This window comes from Podarcis melisellensis (genome assembly GCF_964234715.1).
Source record: "Podarcis melisellensis genome assembly, chromosome: 6".
Lineage (NCBI taxonomy): Eukaryota > Metazoa > Chordata > Lepidosauria > Squamata > Lacertidae > Podarcis > Podarcis melisellensis.
In genome coordinates, this window is record NC_138538.1 from 55,537,227 (window position 1) to 55,564,843 (window position 27,617).

Consider the following 27,617-nt stretch of genomic DNA (forward strand, 5'->3'; position numbering starts at 1 on the left):
TGGAAATCACTTCCTGCTTTTAGCACTAATCTGTCACCTACATACTATACTTTTATCTCAGTCTAAAGGTGAAAGGCTTCTCATTATCCACAGCAACTCATGCTTCTCCTTTTTCTCTCATTTTAAATTCCTGATGCATCTGTCTTCTTGGTATATATTAGGACATAGCAAGCCCCACCCCCTTTATCAGGATGCTCTTGGAAGAGATCACACGGCTGTCTCTCAAAAGAACTCCAGATCCACCATTGCGCTAACCAGAGATTTTCACTGCATTGCCAAAGCTGTGTACAGATCGTACAGATTCTGTTTCACCTTTGACAAGTCCTAAATCTTAAGGCACCCTGGCTCAGTTTGGGATTGGTCTGAATGAATCTGGTGCACACCCTTAGAATCCACTGCTATTGCCAGCAGAGGAGAAACATGGTACTGTTATTTGGCCACCAGTGGGTCTTTCATGGCTTCTCTTTTGCTCATTCAGTTGTTCAAAATAGGCTCTAATGGAGGGTTAGTTAAGGTTTCTCAGCAGCACAGCTTCTTACAAGACAGTTCCTTTTCTAGACATTCCGGAGACTAAAAGTAGAGAGTCTTTTTTGTGAAAAGGCACTCAACAACAACACATGGCAAAATGCACAAAAGCTTTGGAAATTAAACAATTTAATTAATGGTTCTAAGTGTCATAGTTAATTTCATTTCTCTCACTCTTTCTCAATGTGTTTCTGATCTGCTCTGTATGTACAACATCATTTCCTTCAGCAATATCTGGGGGAAAATGGTTAGCTATTTTAACAACATTAATTTAAATGCAGAATTTCAAAAAGGAGCAGTACAGACCTGAATCATGTCACATATGCACCATTTTTTATGTAGCTAATTCTAATAGATCTCATAATTTAGACATCACTGTTATATTTCCATTTTCCATCCCAGTCTTGATCATCTTCATCTTCCTCAATGGGAGATGTTTCAAGCTGAGGGAGTGCCTCTATATCACTCTGGAGAGAATAAGTGCGGAAAAGATCTGATATGGGCTCATCAATGTAAGTTTCGCTCCGTGCACTTTTGATTGAGGTAGTTTCTCTGTTCCCATTGGACTGCATGCTCCTCCTATCTGAATGAGGACTCCTCCCTGAGTGTTGACTCCTATCCTGAAACACACAAAAATGCACAATGCCTATATATATATTATATTCCCAGTTAATGTTGCTGGTCCATCTGATTGGTTGCCAAATAGGTACTACATCTTATATGTTCGTAAGAGTCCCCATGGCCATGCACCGTTGCAGAAAGCCATAACTCCAAAAACTTGCAATTTAGCTGAGGAAGCTAAAATAAAGATGCTCAGTCTGTCCTGTTAAAAGACCACAGGCAACCTTCAGAGTTTCTGAAAGCTACCATCTTTTTTCACATTTACTTAGAAATAACTCCTGTTGACACAACGGCTAATCTGTGCCTTACTAATTGCATATTAGTCCAAATCTCTTGGATTCTCTTTGGCAATGCAGAGTAAACAGGCAGCTTGATTCCTAAAGGCTGCTTTTATGATATTCTTCTCAGACTAGCTTGATGCCCAGAAGCGTTTTCTGCCCTGAATATGTCCCCTTCCAGACAGGGCTCAAGAATGGGTGGAGGTGGAAGAAGGGGAAACCACATGTTCAGAAGACCTGCAACATCAGGACTGTACAGATAGAAACCTTTTGGCTGAATATGCAGACATTAGGGATAGGGCCTAATGACATGGTGATATTGGGGTCAGGACTAGCAGTGAAATCCTGACTCAGTAAATTTAGCCCATGCATTTAGTCACATTTGGATGTGACCATGCTATTTCAAGAACGGTTAGTCCAAGTGTTTCCAAGAGTATTTCATGTGCACAGGAGGGAGGAGCTATCAGGCTGTGGCAGCTGGCTGGTAGCCGCAAGGTCAGGCCAATACGCTTTGCAGCCCAAGGCAAAGGATAAGATGACACCTTCCCATTCCCATTCCATGCACAGGGGCTGGTTGTGCTGACAGCTAAATCTTACTTTCTGAGTGATAGGACTGTATCTTTCCCTGCACATACATTGCACTTGTACAACTTCTCTCCACCCACAACTGACATTAGCACTTCATTTTACCTGATGGTGAATGATACGGCCAGCCTTGGGCAGCATACTAATATTGAACATCATGATCACAGGGACAATGGGAAACAATGCTGCTGGCATTTATAGGCTTCAGAACATTATGTGACTACATGTGTTAGCCCCCTGGTCTTCCAAAATGCACAGAAAAATTAAATGTGAGGTCTCAGGGAGAAGGTAGGTACTATAGCTAAAGCAGGAGTGAGTGAGGAAATCCAAGCCTGTGGGCAACTTTTGACCCACCATGCCTCCCCAATTGGCCCATAAGGCTGTTTTAGCCAAACCACACCCACCTGCACCGGAGAAGGGAGGGTTGACAGTCAGCTGGTTATTACCACAGGCATATTAGTCCCAGCCTAGTTAAACTTTGGTGTCAGATTCAGCTTGGGCCAAAGGTGCCTGGGGTGATAGACCATCGGGAGGCTGGTCTCAGGGCATCCCCCCCCCCATCAAAAATTACACTAGTTACGGTAACAGGGATCCCTGACACTTGTGCATTTCACATAAAGGTAAAGGTAAAGGGACCCATGACCGTTAGGTCCAGTCGTGAATGACTTTGGGGTTGCGGTGCTCATCTCGCTTTATTGGCTGAGGGAGCTGGTGTACAGCTTCCGGGTCATGTGGCCAGCATGACTAAGCCGCTTCTGGCGAACCAGAACAACGCAGGAAACACAGTTTACCTTCCCGCCGGAGTGGTACCTTTTTATCTACTTGCACTTGACGTGCTTTTGAACTGCTAGGTTGGCAGGAGCAGGGACCGAGCAACGGGAGATCCCCCCGACACAGGGATTCAAACCGCAACCTTCTGATTGGCAAGCCCTAGGCTCAGTGGTTTAGACCACAGTGCCACCCGCGTCCCATGCATTTCACATAGCGACTGCTTTTCTGGATTAGCATTTGTCAGGTCATTACATTGATCACGGGTCTCAACCAACTATTATACCTTTTCCTCATTTAGAGTTACTTCAGCCAACACTTCCTCAGGCAGGATAATACTAGGTTCCACTGGCACAGTCTCTTCCAAGAGTTCTGGCTCCACTGCATAGAGTACTGCGTCATGTAAGGTTGGAAAGAACCGTGCTTTAGTAACACACTGGTCAAAAAAGTCATGCTTTTCAAAGGTCCTTATTACAGTGGCTATAAGATTAAAAAAGAAAGAAAGAATAATCACACAAAACAGTATGATGTGGCTTTACAACAGCATTAATCATACAAACAATATCCAAAATTGCTAATTTAAAAATTGCAGTGACTATACTCACGATGACAGGCAGCTATCAGGAGTGTGATCCCAATATTCTGAAATGCGTGACACAGCTGTAGAAGAGGAAACAATGTATTAAAATGGGTGATGTTTTCAGTCTCTAAATCAGGGGTGACTAACGCCTGGTTCTGGGGCCTGATTCCGTATCCCAAGCAAATTTTCCTGGCATGCCACCAATATTGGCAACAGTGAACATACACCAAAACAATTTATAGCAGAAATGGTGCAGGGGTGGGCAGAGAAGTTCAAACTTATCCACCTAATTCAGAGCCCTGATGGGGGATTCAAACTGCTCCCTACCCAGTAGGGATGTTGGAGAATTCCAACAAAAACAGGAGTGGGAGCAGAAATTGCCAGTGTTTGCTTATTTGTCCCACATCCAGAATAGAAATCATCCCAGCAAACAATATGGAATTGATTACATTCCTTCCTTCGCTTGGCATTGTGTTTCCTCTGCAATGGGGTGGCATAACATAGACAGCATAATTTATGCATGAATTATGTAAGTTAAGTAATTTTGCTACAGAAGACAGAGAGACAAATAGTGTAGTTTTTTTAGTGTAAGAAGCACTGCAGCGGAATGAACACAGTACTGTATGTGACGAATACAGAGCAGAATGGAAAATGATGCCTTCCAACATCCCTACTTCCTAGTAATCAGAGGAATCATTTGATAAGATGGTTTTGGCTCCCCCCCCTTGCTTTTGGTATTTTTTTTTAATGAAAGGCTGTGTACAAATAATGAAAGGCAGGTATACAAATAACTGGAAGAATGAATGGGTACTAAATGGTGGAAAGGCATGAAAAACAGAAAGGTCAAATCTGTAGCCCATTAGGTGAGCAGTAATGTGTTTACAGTCCATATGAAAACCTATGTTAGTGAAATGCATATATTGTTGGGCAATTTGCCACAGTGATATTTGTTCTTTTCTGAGTCATCTTTTCAACAAAATGACTATTGCTTTGATGATGTAACTTCTTTCAACCCCTCTTTAGTACCTTTTGTTGTTTCCAATTCTTAAGCTTTAGGACATTCATTTTCAATGCTTCATGCTAATATGACTGCACTTGCTTTTTCAGTTTTGTGGAGTTTTTTTTTTCTCTCTTCTGACTCAGTTACGTTCTTAATCTGATCTGACCCCTGTGTGGTTCTTAATGTTTGGCGGATTTTTTTTTCTTTAATCCTTCCTTCCATCCTTAATCCAGGCAGACTTACATCCTAACACTTTTGGCAAACATCAATTCTCATTTGTATCTAGAAGCCCAGGTTATGCTCCCAGTTTCCCCATCATCTTTTTTTTGTAATTGGCATTTATAAATAATTCAATTCTTAAGAAACTTATCAAACATTTGGCTACCAAGACATTTCCTGCAAGCCTGAAAAACTCACCTGCTGAATGTAAGTGGGCTTGGGACTTAAACATGTGGCAGGATCATATTGCACATCAATCCTCCTTTAAGTAACTGAAAAGCTATTGTATTAAAATATTCCCCCCCACCATTATGGGTAGGAAACTGGCTATCTGAATCATTCTAGTTTCTCCTAAGACTTAGTTTTGCCACATTGCTTGCAGCTGATCTTGCTTCTGCTCTCGTATAACGTGTTCATGACCACCCATATTATTTTTTTTTTAAAGGACCTTTAAAAATAAGAGCATGAGTGCACGAGAGCACTCGTTTAAATGAATACCATAGCAAAATAAAAACCACTAAGCTGCAATAGTTGAGGCAACTTACCTCTCGTAACAAATAGGAAGCTTGTAGATCTACAAAGTGTACCATACTGAAGTCTAAAATAATGGTGTGGATCATGTAAGTGGATGTCTCTGATTCAAGTGGGTGCAAATGAGTTGTGGATCTCGTGACAGGGGGATCTGAGCAAAACCATAACCTGTTGAGATCTTCTTTCCTCTTTACATACTCCTGTCCTGTTTCCCTTTCTATGTAATGAATCTCAGAAGGGTATCTGCTCTCAATTCTTGACCAGCGTATTAATGCCAAAGAAGAAGCAGATGATATCTCATTAGCTGTACGAACCCGCCTTAGAAGCTTCTCTGTGTAAGGTACCTAGAAACACAGGAGAGATGAGGTTCTAGAGCAGGCTAGGATTTTCCCTTTCTCCTGTTAAAATACGTTTAAGAAAACTATGCCTGTGTTACAAAGATATGTTAGCATAGCTTGGCTAAAGCAAGAAGAACCCTCATGCACCCAAGAATTCTGCCATTCTCAATTTAGGCTGCAATCCTACACACAAATTTCACTGAACTCACTGAGCCTTGCTGCTGAGTGGATATGCATAGGGAGGCACTGTTAATCATGCCTCTTAGTGCTATCAAAAGCATATTAATTTTAGAAACTATCTTTGTAAAAACACCCTTGCACTGAGTTTAATGTCCAGCAGCCCCAATTATTTCAATAGAAAAAGAAACTGTGAACTGGATGAGAAATCCATCTGACCCTGTCCCATTTACTGTGGGGTGATTTTTCAACAGGAATTCTGATCCAGATATTGGATGAAAAAACTAATGTGGAATTTTCATTCTGACATATAGGTTTGAGTGCTGTAGGTTTGCAAGGCCACCAAAGCTCAAATGTCTAAATGCATCAAATAAAAACCTTGGTGCATTTATGATGGGAATGGAAAACCCACTCTGTTGACCTAAAGGAGAAGAAGGGATTGAAAGGAAGTTTTCTTCCCTTCCCTATTACATGCACAGTATTCCTCTGCAGCATACAGGCTTTCTGCTTGAACTGAAGCATCAACAACAAAAAGCCTTTTCTGTGGCTCACAGTGGGACCTGCTGCCACCAATACAGCAAGGGAACAGAGGTTTGCTTGCATTAGAGGCCATTAGCTCAATTACACTTCGAGAAAATCATGTAAGCACAGCGTAGGATAGGCATCTCTTCTTCATGTATTCCTCCACTGAACATCTAGTTTGGTCCTAAGGAATGCCATGTTTTATATAAACTAATAAATGGAGCTAATAATAATAATAATAATAATAATAATAATAATAATAATAATATATTATTTATACCCCGCCCATCTGGCTGGGCTTCCCCAGCCACTCTGGGCGGCTTCAAACAAAATATTAAAATACAGTAAGGCATCAAACATTAAAAGCTTCCCTAAACAGGGCTGCCTTCAGATGTCTTCTAAAAGTCTGGTAGTAGTTGTTCTCTTTGACATCTGGTGGGAGGGCGTTCCACAGGGCGGGTGCCACTACCGAGAAGGCCCTCGGCCTGCTTCCCTGTAACTTGGCTTCTTGCAGTGAGGGAGCCGCCAGAAGCCTCTTAGCGCTGGACCTCAGTGTAGAACAATGGGGGTGGAGACGCTCCTTCAGATATACTGGACTGAGGCCGTTTAGGGCTTTAAAGGTCAGCACCAACACTTTGAATTGTGCTCGGAAATGTACTGGGAGCCAATGTAGGTGTTTCAAGACTGGTGTTATGTGGTCTCGGCAGCTGTTCCCAGTCACCAGTCTAGCTGCCGCATTCTGGATTTGTTGTAGTTTCCGGGTCACCTTCAAAGGTAGCCCCACATAGAGCGCATTGCAGTAGTCCAAGCGAGAGATAACCAGAGCTTAGGTATTTTTCATTGAGTGATGTGTAGATGTATACACCAGGCAGGTATGGGCTTTTGATTTAGGCAAGGTGGAAGCAATTGTCTAAGTGACCCCTGTATGGGAATTCTAAGAGAGTTCTATGTAAAACAAAGAAAGAAAGAAATCTCTCACCCTGGGTAATGGTTCAGGTGGCTCACAAACACAGGTACAATTTAAATCCTTTTTCTGCCTAACGCTAGACATACTGACTGAGATCAAAGCTCTCATTTCATTTTCATCAAGTGGCACAGCCTTCAGGTCCATCTGAAATAGAAAGAAGGATAGATTATCAGATATGGCCAGCTTTGTCTACTGCAGAGGTTCTGAGTAGGGAGGGCAAACCTGTCATTTTCATTTTCTCCTTTTCCCGATTTTAAATTTGGTTCTCCACATTTCCACATCTGTTTATGATTATATGCTGTTGTCAAAGTCCTCATTAAAATTCATAAGCATTTAGTATAATTCTCCTAATACACACTTTGGTATGCAGCTTTGCCCGATATACACATTTTTGCAAAGAAACATTCTCCATTAGAATGCATTTTTGTATATTATTTATACTAATATGTGTATTAAATGCACATTTTTTCCCAGTATATGCACGTTTGTGCACACTACAGAAGAACTGCACCTCAAAATTCAGAAAAGTGCAATTTTGGAAGGATCTTTATCTGATAATCATTTGGAGGGCACCATTTACCTTATGTAAAATGTAGGATTTGAAATGTTTCATGTTTGCAGTTGAAATGGAGGCACAGCACTGGAACATTTTCACCCCCTGAATCTCAATAGCCTAAAAAGAGAAATAAAATTTAAGTCTTTCTTAGGGGAACCTGAAAAAAAATGTTGCAGTGTACAGTGCCCCTGTTCAGGATTCCTGCTGCGATCTTTCTCAGAATACAGTTTACCATTCCTCTGTAGCCCCAAGAGTCCATCAGCATTCATTGCCCAATAAGTATGCAGAATCACAGCAGAACTGTTTTTCGATTTCCCTCCTGCTCCATGGATTAATTTTTATCTCCGCAAACTTTTCCCAGTCCTACCAATACCTTTCTTCTGTGCACGGATGACACCATTTGGCTACATAATTCACATTTTTATTGAGATTAGTTGCTAATAAACTGGCACCTTGCACAGAAGAATAATTTGCACTATCTAATACCAGAGGAAGCCAGACATATAAAACAACATTTGGACCATGCAGAGATTGAACAGAGTATATAACACAACATTTGTGCTACAAATCTGCTTTCATTGCTCATGTCAGGGTCACCAAGCTATAGTTGTTAATTAAATCCTGTCAGAAGGATCACTATGCTGTGTATTTTTCAGAGATGCTTGTGGGGTTCCTGCAACACTGTCTTTTCAAGTATGGCTCTTCGTTACGAGTCATAAAGGTGGTAATTATACACAACACCATTCCTGGAATTAATTCAACCCGATGCGTCAGCTGCTAGTGTGCTACTGAAGGCGACTGGTTACAGAAAATAATATTTATTCCCTCCCACCCTTACCTCAGCATAGTCAGAAAAACTGCGATAAATATTGGTGTTTGGAATCTGACCCAGTGTCAACATCTTCATTCTGAAACAAAATGTTAAGTTAGACTCCCTTCTTAAAAATTGAGTAGAGCCAAACCTTTAGCCAAGGAAAGAAACCATGACAGACAGAGACAACTATCCAACTTTGAATGTAGTTTTAAAGAATGGAATAGTCATCAGCTCTCCTTGAATTATCTTTTTTACTTTCATGTCTCTCCATGGAGAGTGGATGAGAAAAGAGCAGGTAAAATCTGATCCTAATCTTGCTGTAGTATGGAAACAGAGCATTTAGTCAAATGTGCAGTATGTCTCTCCATAAGAATACATACAATATTGTTACTCCAGGCTCAGTGCCAGACCACAAGTTGTATGAGCATCAGTTATATCTGTAGGGAAGGTGTTTTATCATCTTTCTCTCTTTGCCCTTGCCATGCACAGATCAAAGAAAACAGTGATTATTATTTTTTCTAGTTGGCTTGCAGAAACTCCTGCCCCTCCACCCACTCACTGTTTTCCTTAGATCATTGCTCAAAATCATTGCAAGCACCACAAATACATGACAGTGTTTTCTCTTTAGTTAAGTCTATCTGACTGGAACCCAAGAAGAGATCCTTTCAAGTTACACACCTTCCCCAATTTGGGCAAAGCAATTATTGCCCAAAGCACCCATCTCCAAAGGTTTATAGCGTATGTGACCTTGCTCACGCTGTCTCAAGCCCCAGTTGCTTGTGCTCTCTCTTCCACCACCCTGCTACCCCAATATATGGTGAGAGGATTTTACTAGTCTTTGCATTGAAGAACAATATACATTGAAGAACAATGCATATTCCAGGCATACTATTTGAACTTCATGGCTTGCTCAAGGGTAAGGCCAGCTGGATGCTAAGTTTGTGTGTTAGTTCACTTTGCACTCTGCTTACTTCTCCTCTGCTTCTTTACTCATTATAATATTTAATGGCCAGTAAACTTGAATTTTAGAATTTGTTGTATGCCTTGAGTGAGGCCACAAATGAGCTAAGGAAGTTAGAGAAGGCACTTTTAATTACCGTAATTAACTAAATGATAGTTATATATTATATCTAATTATATATAATTCATATACTTGTTAACTTTGAATTTATGGGATACACTAAGAGCTTTTGGTGTAGCACCACTGCAGATCCAGCCTCCCAGTAGCAGCATCACTACTGCTTACCAGGATGGTGTGGCACAGGCTGTTGATAAGTCAGGCCAGCATAGGAGCACCAACAGGAGCACTGGATTGACTCTGCCAACTCAGCAATTAGCACATCCTGGTATTGCTGAGCCCCTGCACCCTCACCATCCTGGCAAGTAGCAGTGGAAGGTTCTGTGGTGGCACCCTAATGGCTACTCTTGGTCCTCCTCTTTTCTTTTCAATAATCCTGTTAGGCTGTCACAACTGACATCAATATATGGAGAATGTCACAACCCAGCTACTATTCTTTGTAATTATCACAACAGTCTCCTTAGTAGTGGCCCCTTCCCATAGACTTCATCGTTCTAGAAACTTTTCTAATATACTGTGGTAGCAATATAATTCCCTTTCTCAGCACACACTCGCCTGTAGCTCTATAATACAACACTACCATAGGAGACAGTACCTGTGTGACCGCACACTTATTATGAAGAAGGCAAATCCCATAGAAATTCCCAAGCCAATATCCAGACCAAGACAGATTACAGACAGAAAGGTCACAATCCAAATGCCCTTTAAGGAAAAAATGAAATAGGGGCAATATAAGCTACTTAGCAGGGACATAGTTGAAGATAAAACAAAGTACAGTGTCAATGTGACAAGACACCCCTCTGCCGTTTTTTGTATATAAAGAATAAAAAATCTGAAGTACTGGTTATTTAAACTATGAAGATTCTGTGTTTGAATTTAGGGTACAGTTCTCAAAACTACTAGAACTTCGAAATGATCTATGCACTGTTAACATTACAGAGTCACAATTGGTTTAATAAACAATAACTGATCCAATAATAAGTAGTGTGCCTATGTGCTCCCTCCTCACCCCTCCTCCTGTGCACTGCTTCATAAAAGCTATCCTAGCATTTTAAACCACAGTTTCCCATGATGTCCAAAACCAGCATCACATCTTGGTTTTATATACTGGTTTGGAGGGAGCCCTTTAACCACAGCTTCCTGGTTGGGAGGTCGTTACTTACCACCACCGGGGAAAACTTAAATACACCTCTAAGCTTTGTTTGCATTGAGGAAAATGTCACAAGGGGGAAGAGTTACATCTCCCACAGTTCCATGGTCCAGATCCACACTGGGACACCCCATGGCTGTGTTGTTGTTTTTAAAGATATGTTGAAATCTGACAACAGTTCTCTGTCAATTTGTCTAGCTGGATCCTCAAATCATCTTGAGCAGCTGTACATGCAAATATATGTATGACAGCACATCTACACTGGCATTGAACCTCTGCTGCCGTGGTTGTAACATTAGGTGATACCCCATTTAATTCCCCTCTCCAACCCCATGTGGATCATACGACACTTACAAAATCATATTTATCTTGCCTCCACAAGAAAGGGACATCCATAAATTTTTCAAGAAATGGGAACATGTTGACCAGTACAATAGCAGCCACAACAGCCTGTGGAAAAAACAACAATAACTGGCTATTCTTTTGCCAAGGATACACAGCTCATTAAAAATGGCTTTGTAGGAACAAACAGTTTTATTTGTTTAGCAAGCCAATGCTATATCAATATATCATGTTGTATAACTCTAAAGCCTCAACCATTATGTGTACATATTATAATTTTCCTACCACTTTCAGGTAATTTCAGAGGTGGTATTTCCACTAACCTAGTTCTGCCCAAGGTGGAAAGATGGTGCTATCCCAGGAGAAGCCAACAATCCTTTTAGTTGCTTCTCCCTACATGTGGTAGAAACAGACCCAGAGAGCTATTCAAGGAAGCACTGTAGCTCTGCAGTCTCTCAGCCACTTGTGAGGTCACAGAAAAACATGGAGGAGCTGCCTCTCCTCCACTTCAGGATCTTTAAGGTCAGAAGATGTGACTTTGCCAGACTCCAAAGACTCAGAAGACAGTCTCAGTGCAGTCCACACCTTCCCCATGCTGTAGGAGCCAACAGAGGCCCTTTAATAATGGAGGTGGGTAAACAGTAAGGAAGCCCCTGCCAACTCATAGGGCCTCAGCAATCTGCTCCCGTGTGTGTGTGTGTGTGTGTGTGTGTGTGTGTGTGTGTGTGGTGTGTGTGTGTGAATGTTGGAGCCAGTGCCTTCCATGGTGCTCTGTCCAGGGTCCTGAAAGACCATGTCTTGCTTGTTTGATTCTGCCCTATCTGCTACAGCCATCTTCCCTATAGCCTCAAAACCGTGACACATTGAATGTGTCAACATTTATATGGCCAAAAGATGTGCTTTTTATATAATAGAATACAATAGAAATATGTCAAAGGTGTGGAATCAATGTTTACTGAAATAGCATTTCACATTAACTTACATTAGGAAGGTACTGGAAGTAGGTTCCCAGCTTTAACACAACTGCCAACATTAAGGAAACTCCAATGAGAGCTGCAAGCTAATTAAAAATAAATACTGCATTAGAAATGTGTTCTGGAACTGATGCTCCAGTGCTGTGTTCAGTGGTTTAAAAAAATCAAAGTTTTTATCAGGTACAACAGTCCATCTTACTGAGAATACATTCAAAGTGGTGACTTTGATGGAGGTTAAAACCTTGACATTTCAGTTTGTGTGGATAGGTATTTTTATTAATTTGATAAGAATGTAATAGTATAGAGCCTTGGATCTATAGCAGAAGTTTCAAAAAGCAAAATTATGACGTGCCAATTTCACCTTTCACATACAGTAGTTAACCAATTTGCTTCTGGGACCAATTCAAAGTGCTGATGACTATTACATAGAAAGTCTTAAACTATCTGGCACTAGGATATAGGAAATAAGGTAGCCAAGAGAGGTGTAGCTGGCAAGAACAAGCGATAGGACCTTTTTGATGGTGTTACTACAATTGTGAAACTCCATCTCAAGTCAGATTGGTCTCTTCTTTGCTGCCTTTTAGGTGAACATTTTTATTCCACCATTATTTATTCTCATTAAATAAACAACATCCACACTCCATTTTAAATAGGTTTATGTAAAATCAATACGTGTTGACTCTGAAGCTATTTTAGTTCCACATTCCACAGAGGAAAAAATAAGCCCTCATCAATAACCCTACTCAGACTTCCATTGAACTCAGTAGAGCTTGTTTCTGGTTAAACATGTTTTGGGTTGCCCATCCTATTAATGGAGGTTTAAAAGAAACGGCGGGTTTCAACAATCAACCAACACACCTGAGTTTTTCCACCTGTCTTCTCCTGAATAACAGTTGTAGATAGAGCACAACTGACAGCAAAACTTTTAAAAAATGAACTGGTGACATTGCATAGCCCAATTGCCATCAAGTCCTGTAGGAGGTAAATAAAAATTAATCACAATCAGATTACAGTGGTAAAAAATCATTTCTTTTGAAGTATGATGCATTTACAAATCTTAAAGGAGAATGCATGGGTAAAATTGTTCATGGGAACAGTGAAAACTATCCAATTTACCCAAGCATTTAATGTAATCCCGCCCTTTTTTTGGACATGCTACTTTATATGGTTTTATCTGTTGTGCCTTCTGCTTGATACCTTTCTAATAGCCTTGATTGTGAGTTGCCCTGAGGACCAAATTAATCAATTAAACAAACAAACACTGGTGAATGAATTCTATAATTATCATGTAACATATCCCAGTGTGCACCCCAGCTTGCTTAGAGAACTAGTAATAACTGAAGATCTGCATCTTTTCTGCAGTCATCCTGCAAAACTACAGGAAATTATACGTAATCCTCATTGCTTTAATCTCCCTGTGCAACAAAATCTTCTCAAAGTTTTTGGCATATGACATTGAATTTATACCTGAGTGTGTCTGATGTGATAGTTGTGGATATTTCCATACTTCTTTGCCACAAAAATGAGAAGAAAATAGCTCACTATGGCCAGGGATGAAGCGTGCAATAAAATCTTTTTCAGGTTTGAAAAGTCAGGTAATGTAGGATGCAGAAATCTGAAATAAGAAATATTGCCTTCTTCATTTTTCAGTGAACATTCCTGAGAACTCTGCCTTGTAGCTTTATTTAGGTACAGGATTTATTCTTTCTGTTTAAACACAAACACCTTTACTACCCGGTGGAGATGTCTGTAGTGAGAATTATGAGCTAAGCCTTGAATGCTGCAACGAAATCATTTTATTGTTAGCTAACTTGGAAGCTTTGGCCAAAACATGGGGCACAAATCTTTTAAGCATGAAATAAATGAAGGTGTAATGATAGAAATGTCTTATAGAGGCATATGAGGTGGGCTTTTCCAGTGATTTCTCCATTTTTGGCCTGAAGTTGCCATCTGTATTCATCTTGTATTGGCAAAATCCTTTATATTAGCGGGTGCTTGTGTACTTTCAAATTATAGACTGTAGTATGGGGACTAATGGAAGGACAACGAAAATGGATTTTATGACCTCTTGTTGTCACTAAGCAACTTGTACTTCAGGCCTGAGATAAATACTCACCATCTACTATAAAACAGACCTTAAATGCCCTTGTTGCATTTGAACGCATGTTCTATAAACATTAACTTTATCTGGATTCAGACATTTGAATGGCATATATTGTCTTGATCTGTATGTGTAAATTAAGATGTATGTACTGATGCTTATTGCACTGAGTTGACGATTTTGCTTTTGTTTTTCCTATTTTTTGTTTGGGTTTTTTTTTCTCTCTCTGCTTTTTAAAATAAATCTGCAATAAAAAAATCAATAAAAAACCATAAAGCAACTTTTAACAGAAACTAGCCTGGTGACCCAGTGTTGTTGGAGAGGGAGCATCACAAAAAATACAGGTTTCATGATGACTGAGGGTGCATGAACATGACTGACTCTAGGGGCACAAAACTATTTTCAGTGACCAGAGACCAATATTCTTATTCTTAATTATTCTTATTATTTCTTATTAATTAAATTTGTATACCGCCCTTAATCAGCAGATCTCAGGGTGGTTGACAGCATAAAATACAAGATAAAAACACAAAATAAAAACAAGTACAAAACAAAACAAAAATCCCCCCCTTCCTCCCCTCCCACAGACATATTAATCAGCCAAAGGCTTGGTTGAAGAGGAACCTTTTCACCTGTTGTCTAAAGGTGTATAATGAAGGCTCCAGTCCATCCTCCCTGGGGAGAGCATTCCACAAATGGGGAGCTGCCGCCGAAAAGGCGCACCCTTGTATTGCAACCCTCTGGACCTCTTACAGAGGCACACAAAGAGCAGTCTCAGATGATGATGCAGGGGACTAGAGGTTCATGGGGACTTGAGGTTCATATGGAGAGAGGTGGTCCTAGAGGTTTGGTATCGAAAGCTGCTGGAAGGTTGAGGAGAATTAACAAGGGCACATTTCCCCTGCCTCTCTCCCAACAGAGAGTACTTAATAAAGCAATATATTAAGTTGTAGATTACCAACCTCTGTGGGGCCATTGAAAAAACTCCCATACTGGATTCAGCGTACATATGGGTGTGGGTGGAAAGTATGGTAAACACAATAATCTGTAAAAGAAAATGAAATTAACCAACAGATTTATTTTATTTTATGTACAATGCATAATATCTACCTACCTACCCACCTTGGAGCAGGTAACAAAATACTAACCAAGTAATTAGAAACACATCCCTACAATTGCTACATCATGCTCTGATTAAAGTTTGAAATTTCTCAGGAATACCATTTCACCTTCCCTGTTAGGGTCGCCATGTGTGTCCATTTTACAGAGGACAGTCCTCTATCTGAAGAGATATCTGGTCAGATTTTAGAGATGAAGAACCTTAAGAAAGGAAAGCAGAAGCCTTGAAGGTACCTGGATAGCCAACTGAGAAGGCGTTTTGGCCGCCTGTTCACAACCTTTCTCAATAAGACAACATGTGCTGTATTTAAATTATAGCGGCTATTTCTAAATCTGTATCCATGCATACAAATATGCATATCCACATTTTATGCAAATCTCTTCTGTGGGGTGATATGTACATATTCAAAGAGGATGCTTCCAACAATATGTTACAGGAATTTTTAAAAAGCTATCCTGAAATTCTAATGCCAACTCTAACATTGACTCTGCTTCAGACAGCCATGGCGACTGAGCCTACTCTGAACTCACCCATTGAAATCCATCTTTGGGATTCCTCCGTGGTTCTGTGTTATTGCAGAAAGTGCATTGTATTTGTGCTCTTTCACCATGGTCTCCTTTCATCAAAGGTCCCACCTCATGAGAGCAAAGCCCATACAACAAGGTAATGTTGGGCATAGCTCCATGACATGCAAACAGTCACTGGAGTTGTGGCTGGCACGTGTAGGGCTAATATTCTGTTGTGCTGTGACTGGCAACTGAGAACAGCCATATCCCTAGTACTCCTGTAATGTGGAGCTTCTTAGTCCTGTAGAGTTGAATTTCATTAATCCTTCTCTTTCAGTTTTGCCCCATTCCAAAGGCAAGACTGGTGGGGGTTTGTAAGTGGCAAAATGTCAGTCCCTAAATGCACCCTTAGCACACCCCATTTTTTATCTCTCTTCTGTCTCTTCCCAGGCATCTCTTGTTCCTATCATGCTTTCCACTGGTATGAGGATGTGGTTCTAACAGCATGTGGATTTTCTGTTGGTGTGGACCTATTTCCACCAGAGGTGTGTGTCTTCCTGCTCATCCTGACCCCTCCCAGCCAGCAGATCTGGTAGTTTGAATTACTCCGTAAGTGTGCCTAGGATTTCAGCCTCAGAGAAGCTGAATTTACTTGGTGAAACTCTCCTCTCTATACTAAAGCCTAAAGATAATACAAAGGTTCACAGATATTGTTCCTTGGACAGGTTCTATGCTTAAAACACCACTCAGGTTATTTTCCATCTAGTGAGGAAATGACTGTCTGTGAAGCCTAACATATTTCTTATTCAAAGAATGTAAGGTACTTACCAAAAGAAGCTCCATAGGAAACTCAACGGGACTATGCTTGTAAGTTATCTTAATGCATTTGCTGACTCTCAGCATTAGTACAGATAGCAAGAAGAGCAGGATACTGGTGGAATTAGCTTTTGGGAGGCCCATGCAATAATACACCAAGTTCTGAGGGGAAAAGAAAATACTCAGCGAGAAGAATTTTTATAAGGGTTAATTAATTCAGTAGCATGGAAATCAAATTCAGTAGTATGGAAAATCACTAACATGCACACAGAAAATATAGCAATTGCAGGCAAGTATGGCTTTCTTCACAACATTGCTATACATTTCTGTATATTACAAAAGAAGAAATCTGTATTCATCATTCATGTGTTCCACAACCAGGGATGGGGAATAAATTTGCAGAACTCAGATTCAAAAGCAGACTCAAATGATTTGATCTAGGTGGTTTATATTCCAGATTGGATCATGTGTCCACTTCAGAATCTGCAGTCCTCATCCCTTTACAGTGTGGTCTAAGAGCTACAAACTGTTTCTGTCTCTCTCTTTATTAAAAAAAACAACCACCATCAAATAATTGTAAAGTTGGAATGACCCTAATTTAGTCCAACCCCCAGCAATGCAGGAATCACAACTAAAGAATCCCTGACAGATGGCCATCCAATCACTGCTTAAAAACCTACAATAAAGGAGAGTCCACCACTTTCCAAGGTAGTCCGTTCCACTGCTGAACAGCTCTTATTGCCAGAAAGTTATTCCTAATGTCTAGTAAAAAAAATTCAAAAAGTTGAATCTATTGCTTCGGGATTTATTAAAACCCTGTTTTTTAAGGCTCAAGGAAGGTTATCTATCTGCCCACAACCTGGAGCAGCTATCATGCACAACTTCGGTCCACCCTGGGAGCAATGGGACTTGGTGGTGCTCTAACACTTTCAGATGGGATTGTCCAAAAGAAACATGGCTGACCTAAGTTAAAAAATAAAAAGTGGGATCCTATCTGCACCTAATTCCCATTTATGCAGTGTCCTTAGACTGTGTGTACAGCCCCTGTGTGCATCCAGACTTTACATCAGATGCAAAAAGCACAGTCCTCAGTCACATATACATTTCTACACAAGTAAATGCACTGGGAATGTTCAAACACTCTAGCAACATTGTGTAAGTCTGTACAGGCAGATTTAGGTAGATTTGCCTTTAAATGGGAAGTGAATCAATTCCTTCCGCATTACTACATCCAACGCATGAGGGAGACATAAGGGAAGCCTCTGGAGGGAACTGGTACTGCATTAATTCCCCCCCCCCCCAGCAATTCACAGACATTTCAACTAGTGGCTTACAACTTTCTGCTTGCAACTTCTTAAACTGATCTCCCTGTCCCCTGCCAAGAAACGGGATTAGCTTTGAGTAAAGGCTGGATTTACTCACGTAAAAAAATGCCAAGGGTCCTGAATGGAAGTCAATTACAATACCAAAAATGAAGGAGAACTGGGAGATAATAACATGTAGCGCTGCTGCAGTGAGGTAAGCATTGATGAGACTTTCTGACAGATATGTTGTGACAAATCCCAAGCCAATGCAGCACAAGAACAGCTAAAAGGAAGAGAGGCAAAGAAAGAAAATGGCACCTTTAAGGCCCAGTCGTACACCCCAACTTTCTGCAGTGCCAAGTCTACTTATAAAAGCTTGCCATATTACTTGCTTAGAGTTAGAGGCAGGCAGGCATTTTTCCAGCTGTCCATTCTGCAAGGAAGGCAGGAAGAGACTGTTCTGGGAGTCTCCAAATTAGTCCACCCTTTCAGTTGCCTGAAGTAAGTCTATTGTTGCCATCCCCCACACTTTTCAGCAACCTCTTTCTATCTAACCTCGGAGACCATTGCCCCCCCATCCTCAGACCTACTTCCCGCCCTCCCTTATAATTCTAAATCTCACTCACACTCCGCCCTGCTCTTAACGTCCAATCCTAAAGAAGGCACATTTGCAAATGAGAAGAACAGTTGTAATCAATATAATTTCAGCATGGTGGGGGACCAAAGACCCTGTAAATGCCAGAGAAGGGCATCTGTGGGTGCATGTGCTTCTGCAGGCACCAAGTTGCTGATCCCTGGTTTAAGTTCTAAGGAGAAGCATGAAGGCACTGGAAAATGTTCACCTATTTAAAGTATCTGCACAAGGTATCTATATAATCTAATACTCAGCTAATGTTAGTATAGTTTCTGACCATAAGCCCTGTTCTCATGTTTCCCACCTATTTGATCAAGAGTGAAGAAGGATCATACTTGCTTGTCTTGTCCATATCCTCCTCACAGGGAGGGGAGTGTGAGAATGTGTTCTATATCCATACAACTCTATGTGGGATCCGGAATCCCAATTGTGGCACCTTTCCTGGTAGCAAGGACAGACCTAGGCATGCATAGCCTCTTCTCGTCCAATATAAAATGTATGTATGGAACATGGGAAGGGAAATATGGTTATTTGGGGGAAGTTACTTACAACATTGAAACTGCCCAATGTACTGGTATTGAAGCCATATGCTATGTCAATCGTTAATTTCACAAATCAGTTTTAAGGAATGGAAAGCTTTCTGCAGAAAAATGTAACATTTCAGAAATGATAACCAATAACCAAGTGTGTTTCCTACCTGTATAATCCCAACCAAAAATGTTGTAGATGCAGTGTATGTTAATACTTCCATATAACTGACCATAAACGCTGCATCTGAGAAGTTGGCCACAGTTCCGTTAAATGGCATTCTTAAGTTAAGATTAAGGGTGTTCTGAAAATTTGCCACCATTGCATTCAAAATGCTGAAAGAACCTGTTACCAACAGAAGGAGAAAACCCAAAGCTAAAAACAAAGCAATTCCAACAACCACTTTTGAAATTAAATTTATATCCCACTTTTCCACCAGGGAGCTCAAGGCGTAAAATGTCCATCGATAGGTTTCACAGTAGCAGGGCTGTGCAAAGCTGGTAACAGGCCCAGACCAGATGTGAAATGTAGGCCCCATTTCAATCCCCTTTGCCTCTATGGGGGGATTTGAGTAGGTGCCCTCAAAATTGTTGGCCCATTTCAGTTGGACTCCCACTGTTCTGGCCCGCACAGAAGGCATAAGGACAGCCAGTCTGCATTTACGGTATATGACTGACCTGGGCTGCCAAGAGGTTGGAGCTATAACCTTGCTCCATTAAAGCAGGAAGGGGAAACACTTTTCAGCCCAGGGGCCACATTCCCTTATGGGCAGCCTTCCAGGGGCCACACACCTATGGTGGGCAGGGACAGCTACTCTTAACTTTGTACAGTAAGCCACATTACAACCCTTCAACAGCTGGAAGTTTCACACACATATACCTGTCTGTGTAGGCAAGGAAGAGGCATCATCAGACTTGTAGGACATATGCTAGCCAGGCAAAAATTGAGAGTATACAGAACAGGGCTGGTGAGTGGTCCGGCCTAGGGAAGAATCCTGAAGGCTGGTTAGAGAGGCCCAGAGGGCTGTATTTAGCTCATAGGCCAGAAGTTCCCCTTCCTGGTTCTACAGGGCTACTGTCCAGGGTTGGCATTGTTGGGCACCTGCAGAAGCCTACGTCCCAGAATATGCCCCAATGGCACCTCTTGGCCCTGCCTCTGTTGCTCATTCTCCTTGATGTTCCTCTGCCTGTCTCCCCTAAGCAAGTGGACATTGGCAGGAGGAGCAAGGAACAGTATTCTCCATTCACCTGGCTGCGTTGCAACAGGGCCCAAAGGGAGAGGGCGAGTGAATGAGAATTGGTGGCAGCAGTAAAGAGGAAGTGGGCCCAGTCAGGAAGAAAGCCTGCCAAGACCAGCTTGCTCAAGGGCCTCAGTAAACCTGGAGCTGGTGTTGTTCTTCCAGGTTCAGAGAGAAGGTGGGAATGGGGTTCTCCTTCCAACATACTTCCTACTCTCCTCTGCCATGCCAGGCAGTTTAAGCAGAGCTTTCCTAGGCCTCAGTCTGCATCATCTACTAGACGGGGTGGCCCATTACACATTGTCAAAGAAGAGGACATGCATCACTCCCCACAAACAGGTGAGGACACAGATATGAATACATTTCCATATGGTAATGGCATGTATAGAGAAAATTATAATTAATGAATCTTGAAGAAGAGGAGAATAATCCATTTTGACACATTATTAAACTGTTTTGAATATCTCTGCAAACCTTTTCACGTGTTACAGGTTTTAGCAGAAAAGAGATCAAACAACACTTCAGTAAAAACAAGACAGCTGATATTTAAGGGGCTTGGTGACTTGTGAGTGAAATATTTATTACCAATAAATCAAAATGAAACAGAAGATGATATGTCAGAAGACACAGGGTAAAATCTAATGGTATTACTCATGCAGATTAAAGGCCCTTGTGATTCAACAGAGATTTCTATCAACAAAATGGGGAGGGAGGCAATTTCCTGTCCCACTACAATCCCCCACACCACCTCCCACACTGTGCTAAAGGGTCAGCTAATTCTTTGGAGCAAATTTGGGAGTGGAGGGGCTTCAGAGAGGAGGGGCCATCAGCAAAATTCTCCCCCCCCCTCTTCTACTGATAGAAGCCTCTGCTGGAGCAAAGAACCTCCTATCCACATGGATATGACCCCTAGATTAATAAAAACAAAGTTTACAATCTCTGTTGGCAAACAGTACATTTCCTAGAAGACTGAAATAGCTGGGCAAAACAGTACTCACCAATGGACATATGACGTGAAGTTCCAAATATGACATATGCTAGAGAGCAGCAAAATGCAGAATAAAAACTATTGATAACTGGTAGCGGTAGTCCAGTTATCACTATTCCTGATAGCCCTGGAAGAATGTGTTTTATAAATAATGTATCAAAAGTATCAGACAGATTGTGTCAAAGCAGACAGTTCATTAAGTATTGGAAGCAAACCAAGCCTAGTATAAGTGATAAATTACTCTTATAGCACTTTTCTGTGCACAAAGTGCTTTACAATGGTCTCAACAGGAGATTTTCCTTAAGGCTAATTTCAGTGCAAGGGGTGATTCTAATTTGAATTAAGGAACCTTCCCTCCGTGTATGCTGTGGTTTCAATGTAAGTGCAACCATGCCCTCTAACTGAATAAAAAAACCTTCCCTGGCAGGCTTCCTAGTTGGGCAATTAAAGTAAGGTCTTCCTTTGGCCTTCAAAGCCCACTTCTTCTCCCTCCTGAGTCTCTTTGGCCTCTCTTTCACCATACTTTTAAAGCACAGCTAATGCACATTAAAAGTAGATGACCAAAAAAGCCTGGGGACTGTGATTTCTTAAGGGCATTGGGAATTGTAGCTGTTTGATGGGGAAACCACAGTTTGCAAAATTCTTTGAAGGGAAGTCAGGTGCTTTAAATACATGTTGGGTGTGCTTATGGCATTGATCTGCCTTTCCTCTCGGTTTGGCTTTCTCGGTCAGCCGTACACAAATAAAATTAAAAGTAGCACAACGTTTAATGACTCCCCTTATCACCTAGGAGTCAAGGAGCGGTGAAGGAGAAGATTCTCTAGCTCCCATATTTTCTGGTCTGCCAAACGGAGGACTACTCCTCTGGAGTAAGGTAAGGGCAGGGCTGGCCCAGGATGTTTCGCTGCTCCAGGCAAAACTGAAAATGCCCCTCCTCCTCTGCCCAGGTATTCAAAGAAAGCTGGAGAGGAGCAGGTAGTGCGTGGCAGGTGCATGGGTGGGAAGAGGGTGTGTGGTGGTTACAACAACCACATGCTTGCACCAGCAGTGCCCCTCTCAGCTGTCTGGAGCCTGCAACCTTGTGGTGACCGATTCCCCATGCCTCATGGGCAGACCAGCCCTGCTGCATAAGGCGGACTCCAGGTCAGGGATGGAGAACCTGCAATCTTCCAGATGTTTTTGGACCAAGCTCCCAACACCCCTGACCATTGGCTGTGTTGCCTGGGGCAGATAGGAGCTGGAGTCTAGCAACATTTGGGGAACCCCAGTTTCACCACCCCAGCCCTAATACTTTTTAAGCTTGTGTTATCCAAGGGCGGAAACTCTTAAGTATTTCCTAAGGGAAAGGGGAGAGAACTTAAAATAAATAATAAAGACAGCTGGTTTACCTTGAAAAATCTGCACCATCCCTACATTTATGCCAGCGTGTATGTCTCCTAAAATCCATTCAGTGACACGATATGAACAAAGCCAGTTTAGAAAGGGAAACACATTGAGAATGAACTTCCGGAAGAGTACCCACGAGAATCTGAAACAAATTGAACTGTGCTGTTTCTAAGAAAAAGCTTTGCAACTCATCAATTGGATGACTTTCTCCACTAACTAGATCAACACCTTTGTGGATTAATACTTCTCAGCCCTGTGCTTTCATTTATGTTTGGTGACAAATGCCAATATCCCTGATGCCTTTAAATTGTGTTCAGCTTAATATCAATTTTACATCCATGATTGCAAAATAAAAAATAAATAAAAATGTGAGGGTTTCATTCTAGGAGACAGAAATTTGAACACATAAAAAGATCAAAAGAAGAAGCTGCTGGATCAGGCCATTGACTCATCTAGCTCAGCATCCTGCTCTCATAATGGCCAACCAGATGCCTGTAGGAAACCAACGAGCAGGATGCACGCACAGGAGCCCTCTCCTCTGGTTTGCAGCAACTGCTATTCATGGTTAGTAGCCCCGCTAGCCATATCCCCCATGAATTTGTCTAATCCTCTTTCAAAGCCATCCAAGTCAGTGGCCATCACTGCCTTTCATGGGAGTGAATTCCATAGTTTAACAATGCACTGTGTGAATAAGCACAGTGGTACCTCGGGTTAAGAACTTAATTCGTTCTGGAGGTCTGTTCTTAACCTGAAACTGTTCTTAACCTGAAGCACCACTTTAGCTAATGGGGCCTCCTGCTGCTGTCTCGCCGCCGGAGCCTGGTTTCTGTTCTCATCCTGAAGCAAAGTTCTTAACCTGAAGCACTATTTCTGGGTTAGTGGAGTCTGTAACCTGAAGCGTATGTAACCTGAGGTACCACTGGACTTTATTTTGTTTGCCTTGAATCTGCCAACACCCACCTTCTTGGGATGTCCATAAGTTCTAGTGTTATGAAAAGAAAAAGAAAAACCTTTCTTCTTCCACTTCCCACACAATGCATAATGTTACGCACCTCAGTCATGTCTCCTCCTACTTGCCATTTCTCTATACTAAAAATCCTCAAACTAAATTTATCCTCATGGTGGGGGTGGGAGCTGCTCTATCCCTTGATCATTTCGGTTGCCCCTTTCTGAACCTTTTCCCAATCCTACAGTATCCTTTCAGGGGTGAGGGAACCAGAACTAAACACAGCACTCCAAATACAATCACACCATCAATGCCTTGTCAGCAGGAATTTGCTTTTTCCACAGCTGCCACACACTAGGTTGACATCTTCATTGAGATGATACTGACAGTTCTGACTCCATAAGTGTATATGTGAAATTTAAGGGTCCCCCCCCATGTGAATCAAAATGAATATTTTTTAAATCGTGTGTAATTTACCCTAATAAACACATTTTAGCCTGCAGTTTCAACTAATATACACATTTTTGCAAGCAATTTATCCTAATATAATGCATTTTGGTATGCTGTTTTACTAACATATTCATTCTTATACACATTTCCCCCTAATTTTGCATTATTGTTTGGTTGGAGAACTGCATTTCTAATATATACAGGAAATGGGGATCTATTGGGTTCAGTGCTTTCGCTGCTCACTTATAATATAAAGTGTCAAAGGTAGTCTTCAAAGGGATAGGAGTCCCAGTTTACAATACCTGCACTGGATTTTCCGCCTTGTTGGAGGGGTATCAACTTCCCTGGTGGATGTGGCATAAATCTTTTGGTCGTGATCTTGTTGGAATTCTTCTTCATTGTACACTTTTCGGCTGATGTGGTATGTCACCCTCAGTGGCTGTCTCTCATTCACAATATTCTCATTTGAGTCCATTTAGTCACAGTGGTTCTAACATATTAACACAAAAAACCAATGAGATCAGGAGAGTTAATCCCCTACTTCATAAGGTTTTTGAAATCAGAAAGTTATAGTTATAACGGGTGCAAGTCTGATCCCGGAGACTGAAATTCTCAGTCCACAAAGCAAAACCAGGCCAACTGCTGAACAGTGTGCTGATCACCACATAGTGCTGGAAACATAGTTCAAGAAGTCTCAGATATGAAATATGATAGCCTGGTAAAGAGAAGGCCTGATTTTTATTTACATGCCAATAAACATTTTGGGGGGGGTTATCTGTACTAGCAGCTCTCTGGTCACCTTGATTGTATATAAAATAATGATTAAAATTTAAAAAACACAGAATTTGATGAAGAAAAAAACTAGTTTTCCTAATATGCCTTATAAAACAATGTATTGTCCCAATGTATGTTCAGGGAAGTTTTTAATCTGTGATATTTTACTGTATTTTTGGTTTCTATGGAAGCCACCCAGAGTGGCTGAGGAAACCCAGCCAGATGGGCGGGGTACAAATAAATAATAATAATAATAATAATAATAATAATAATAATAATAATAATAATCAGGGTGGCTTTTCCTGAAGTTCCCCACGGCAAATGCATTAAACCTAACTTAACCCAATATATTATTTCTATAGAATTCATCTTACAACTTGTGCCTGCAAAGGGTTTCTTTTTCTTTTTCAGAACTGAGTTAACAACAAGAGAGGAAAAAATGATATTAGTGGGCTCACATGAAACCAGGCAAATTATACTTTTGTATGAAATATTTAAAAGAACGGAGAATCAATGAGGCAGACAGAAATGGAAATAATTTTACATGGTCTTGTTAATGATTTTAAGATGACCTTGGAGGTTGATAGGCAGATGTCATTTGAGATCTATTGATCTATTTTGTTAAAAAATGTCATTTGTGGCAAATATCCTTTAAAAAGAACCAGTTACACAAATAATGAAAATGTCAACCCTTAATACTTAGTGATATTTGTTCCTGGAAGATGGAATGGCTGGCTTCTAAGAACTATTCAGTACTTCCATCCAGTGACAGAAAACAGAAGTGCTGTTCTTTGTGGTAGTCCTTTCAGTGTAATTGAGAGAATTACATTCATGAATCAGCCAAGAAAGAAATAGAATAGAAGGATCATTAGGCATTTCATTATCCTTTTTTATCCACTAACACAGATTTTAATTATTCTTATTTTTGATCAGCAATAGCATGGAAGGTGCAATTGGGGGGGTGTTTGATTCACTCCTATTGGAAAATCAAAAAGCTTCTGGATAATCTACCATCACAACATGAAGAATAACTAATAATTTCCCACAAATTCTAGATAGTTTTTTCATATTAGTAAAACTGCACCTATGAGCTGGCTATATGAGAAACACTGAAAGAGGATAGAGGATAAGTAAAAGGATAAAAAAATTGTATTTATATTCTATCTGGTAGTTATAAGAACTACAACTGATCTTTAAGAATTGGCACCTGAATTTGCTTTTCTTGCCTCCTCCTTCCTCTTTCCTTTTGTGCTGTGTCTTCCAGGCAAGATGGTGGGTAGGGACTCTCTTGTTTTATATGACTGCGTAAAGGCCCCTCTGGGAGCCTTCTTGGCTGAAGAGTGGGGTACAAATGCTCTAAATAACAAATAAATAAGTTGAACAAGAACATGAGAGAACATGTTCTTAAAGGACTGATAAGAAAAATTTGTTTTGTGCAATTAGAACTTAAAAATTGTATCACCACCATCACCACTCTCATCAGCCTTTCTCTTTAATAATTATAAACTCAAAGTGGCTTGCCAAATTAAAATCTAAGTGTTAACAGCAAGACATAGCAGGGAAGTTTTTTTTAAAGAAAGTATATAAGAGTAATAAGCCAGATTTATATCAGTAGTGGATTGGCAGGGGAATATGATTATCTCCTTTTTTGTAACAAAGTAGTATTTGCTTATATCAGACGCTCCCACCTCCAATATACAGAAACTGCTACCCTATCCGTGAGGGGTCCTGTTTCGTGGCCCTACTGGTTAGCCCCAACACTGCTATCTAGTTAAAGGTATGTTTTCATGGTCCTATTTCCAAAATGAATTGCAGGCAGAAGAGGTCTTTGCCATCCCCGAGGCAGGTGAATACCTGCTCTTTAATGTGAAAGAGAAAAAGGGGTTGGGGTCCTATGTTGTGTTGCAACAAGAAATTGCCCCCCGCTTTTTGTTACTAGCGACTGACTTATTTTTTAAATCTTTAACAATATTAGCCCAGTTTATTATCCGACTTCCTCTTGTTGTTCACTTACCATTCTGGATGATTCAGCTCTTTGATCTGCTGCTTTCCTTTTCGTAGCTACGTTACTCGTTTCTCTCTAACAGTTAGAACAGTTTAGAACCTCTGTGTTCTTTTAAATAGCATCAGTGGCAGTCTGGAACTGGGACTGAGCGTTCTGTTGCATGATGTAAACATTTCCCAGGCTTCCATAGTTCCACGTGATGGTGCTAACAGTTGTCAGTAATGCCTAATTTTCTGCATTAGTTTAGCATTTCTGTTTGAAGATTATATCCTACAATTTTGCATCCGTGTGTGTGCTGGCATGGATGTGTTCTTTGTTTCCCCCCTTTTTATTCTTAATGTCACCCTGAAGTTGAGCATTATAGGAGTGAACTGGGAACATACTGCTTAATTAGGTACAACCTCAGAGCAATATAGTAAGCCTGCAACTTGTACACATTTAACTTGTGTGCTTTATAGAAACCAATGCGTTTTGACTATATGCACAATTTTGACTTTGGTTGCTGTTGTTTTTTGGGTTTTGACTTTGGGCACAATCCCCTAAACGTAACCTTTGCAAAAGTTGTGGCCCTACTGCATAGCAATTTCCTGATAGTGCTAAAGCTCTGTGCTCCAGTTGTAGGGTGACTTGCAGCCTCTGTAGCACCAAAATTCACTGCTATTGCCTTAAAGTAAAACTGAGATAATATGACTTTGATATTTAGCTGAGTAAACAAACAGTCCCCTGGATAAATGGGTGTGGGTGTGTGATTTAGAGCAAATTCCTTCCTTACCCTCAATGTTTTTGGCCCACCTGAC

At 40.9% G+C, this 27,617-nt stretch overlaps 1 protein-coding gene across 5 annotated transcripts; it reads right to left on the reverse strand.

Annotated features, from left to right (window-relative positions):
* Nucleotides 1-637: 637 nt before the first annotated feature.
* SLC26A8 (solute carrier family 26 member 8) lies at nt 638-26,969 on the reverse strand. 5 transcript variants are annotated; one of them, XM_081916130.1, is made up of 22 exons: nt 26,830-26,956; nt 26,023-26,171; nt 25,515-25,617; nt 24,344-24,531; nt 22,648-22,787; nt 21,270-21,386; nt 19,204-19,379; nt 17,991-18,155; nt 16,581-16,730; nt 15,089-15,171; nt 13,493-13,640; nt 12,884-12,997; nt 12,034-12,111; nt 11,064-11,159; nt 10,155-10,261; nt 8,506-8,575; nt 7,692-7,784; nt 7,124-7,255; nt 5,122-5,451; nt 3,383-3,437; nt 3,064-3,257; nt 638-1,145 (listed from the first exon to the last, which is right to left on the reverse strand). In XM_081916130.1, the coding sequence occupies exons 4-22, from the start codon at nt 24,514-24,516 to the stop codon at nt 891-893; spliced, it is 2,676 nt and encodes an 891-aa protein (XP_081772256.1). In that variant the 5' UTR covers nt 24,517-24,531; nt 25,515-25,617; nt 26,023-26,171; nt 26,830-26,956; the 3' UTR covers nt 638-890. The 5 variants fall into 5 exon arrangements, with proteins under 5 accessions (XP_081772256.1, XP_081772255.1, XP_081772257.1 ...); XM_081916129.1 differs by lacking the exon at nt 26,023-26,171 and having other exon boundaries at nt 26,830-26,962; XM_081916131.1 differs by lacking the exon at nt 25,515-25,617.
* Between the last annotated feature and the right edge of the window lie 648 nt (nt 26,970-27,617).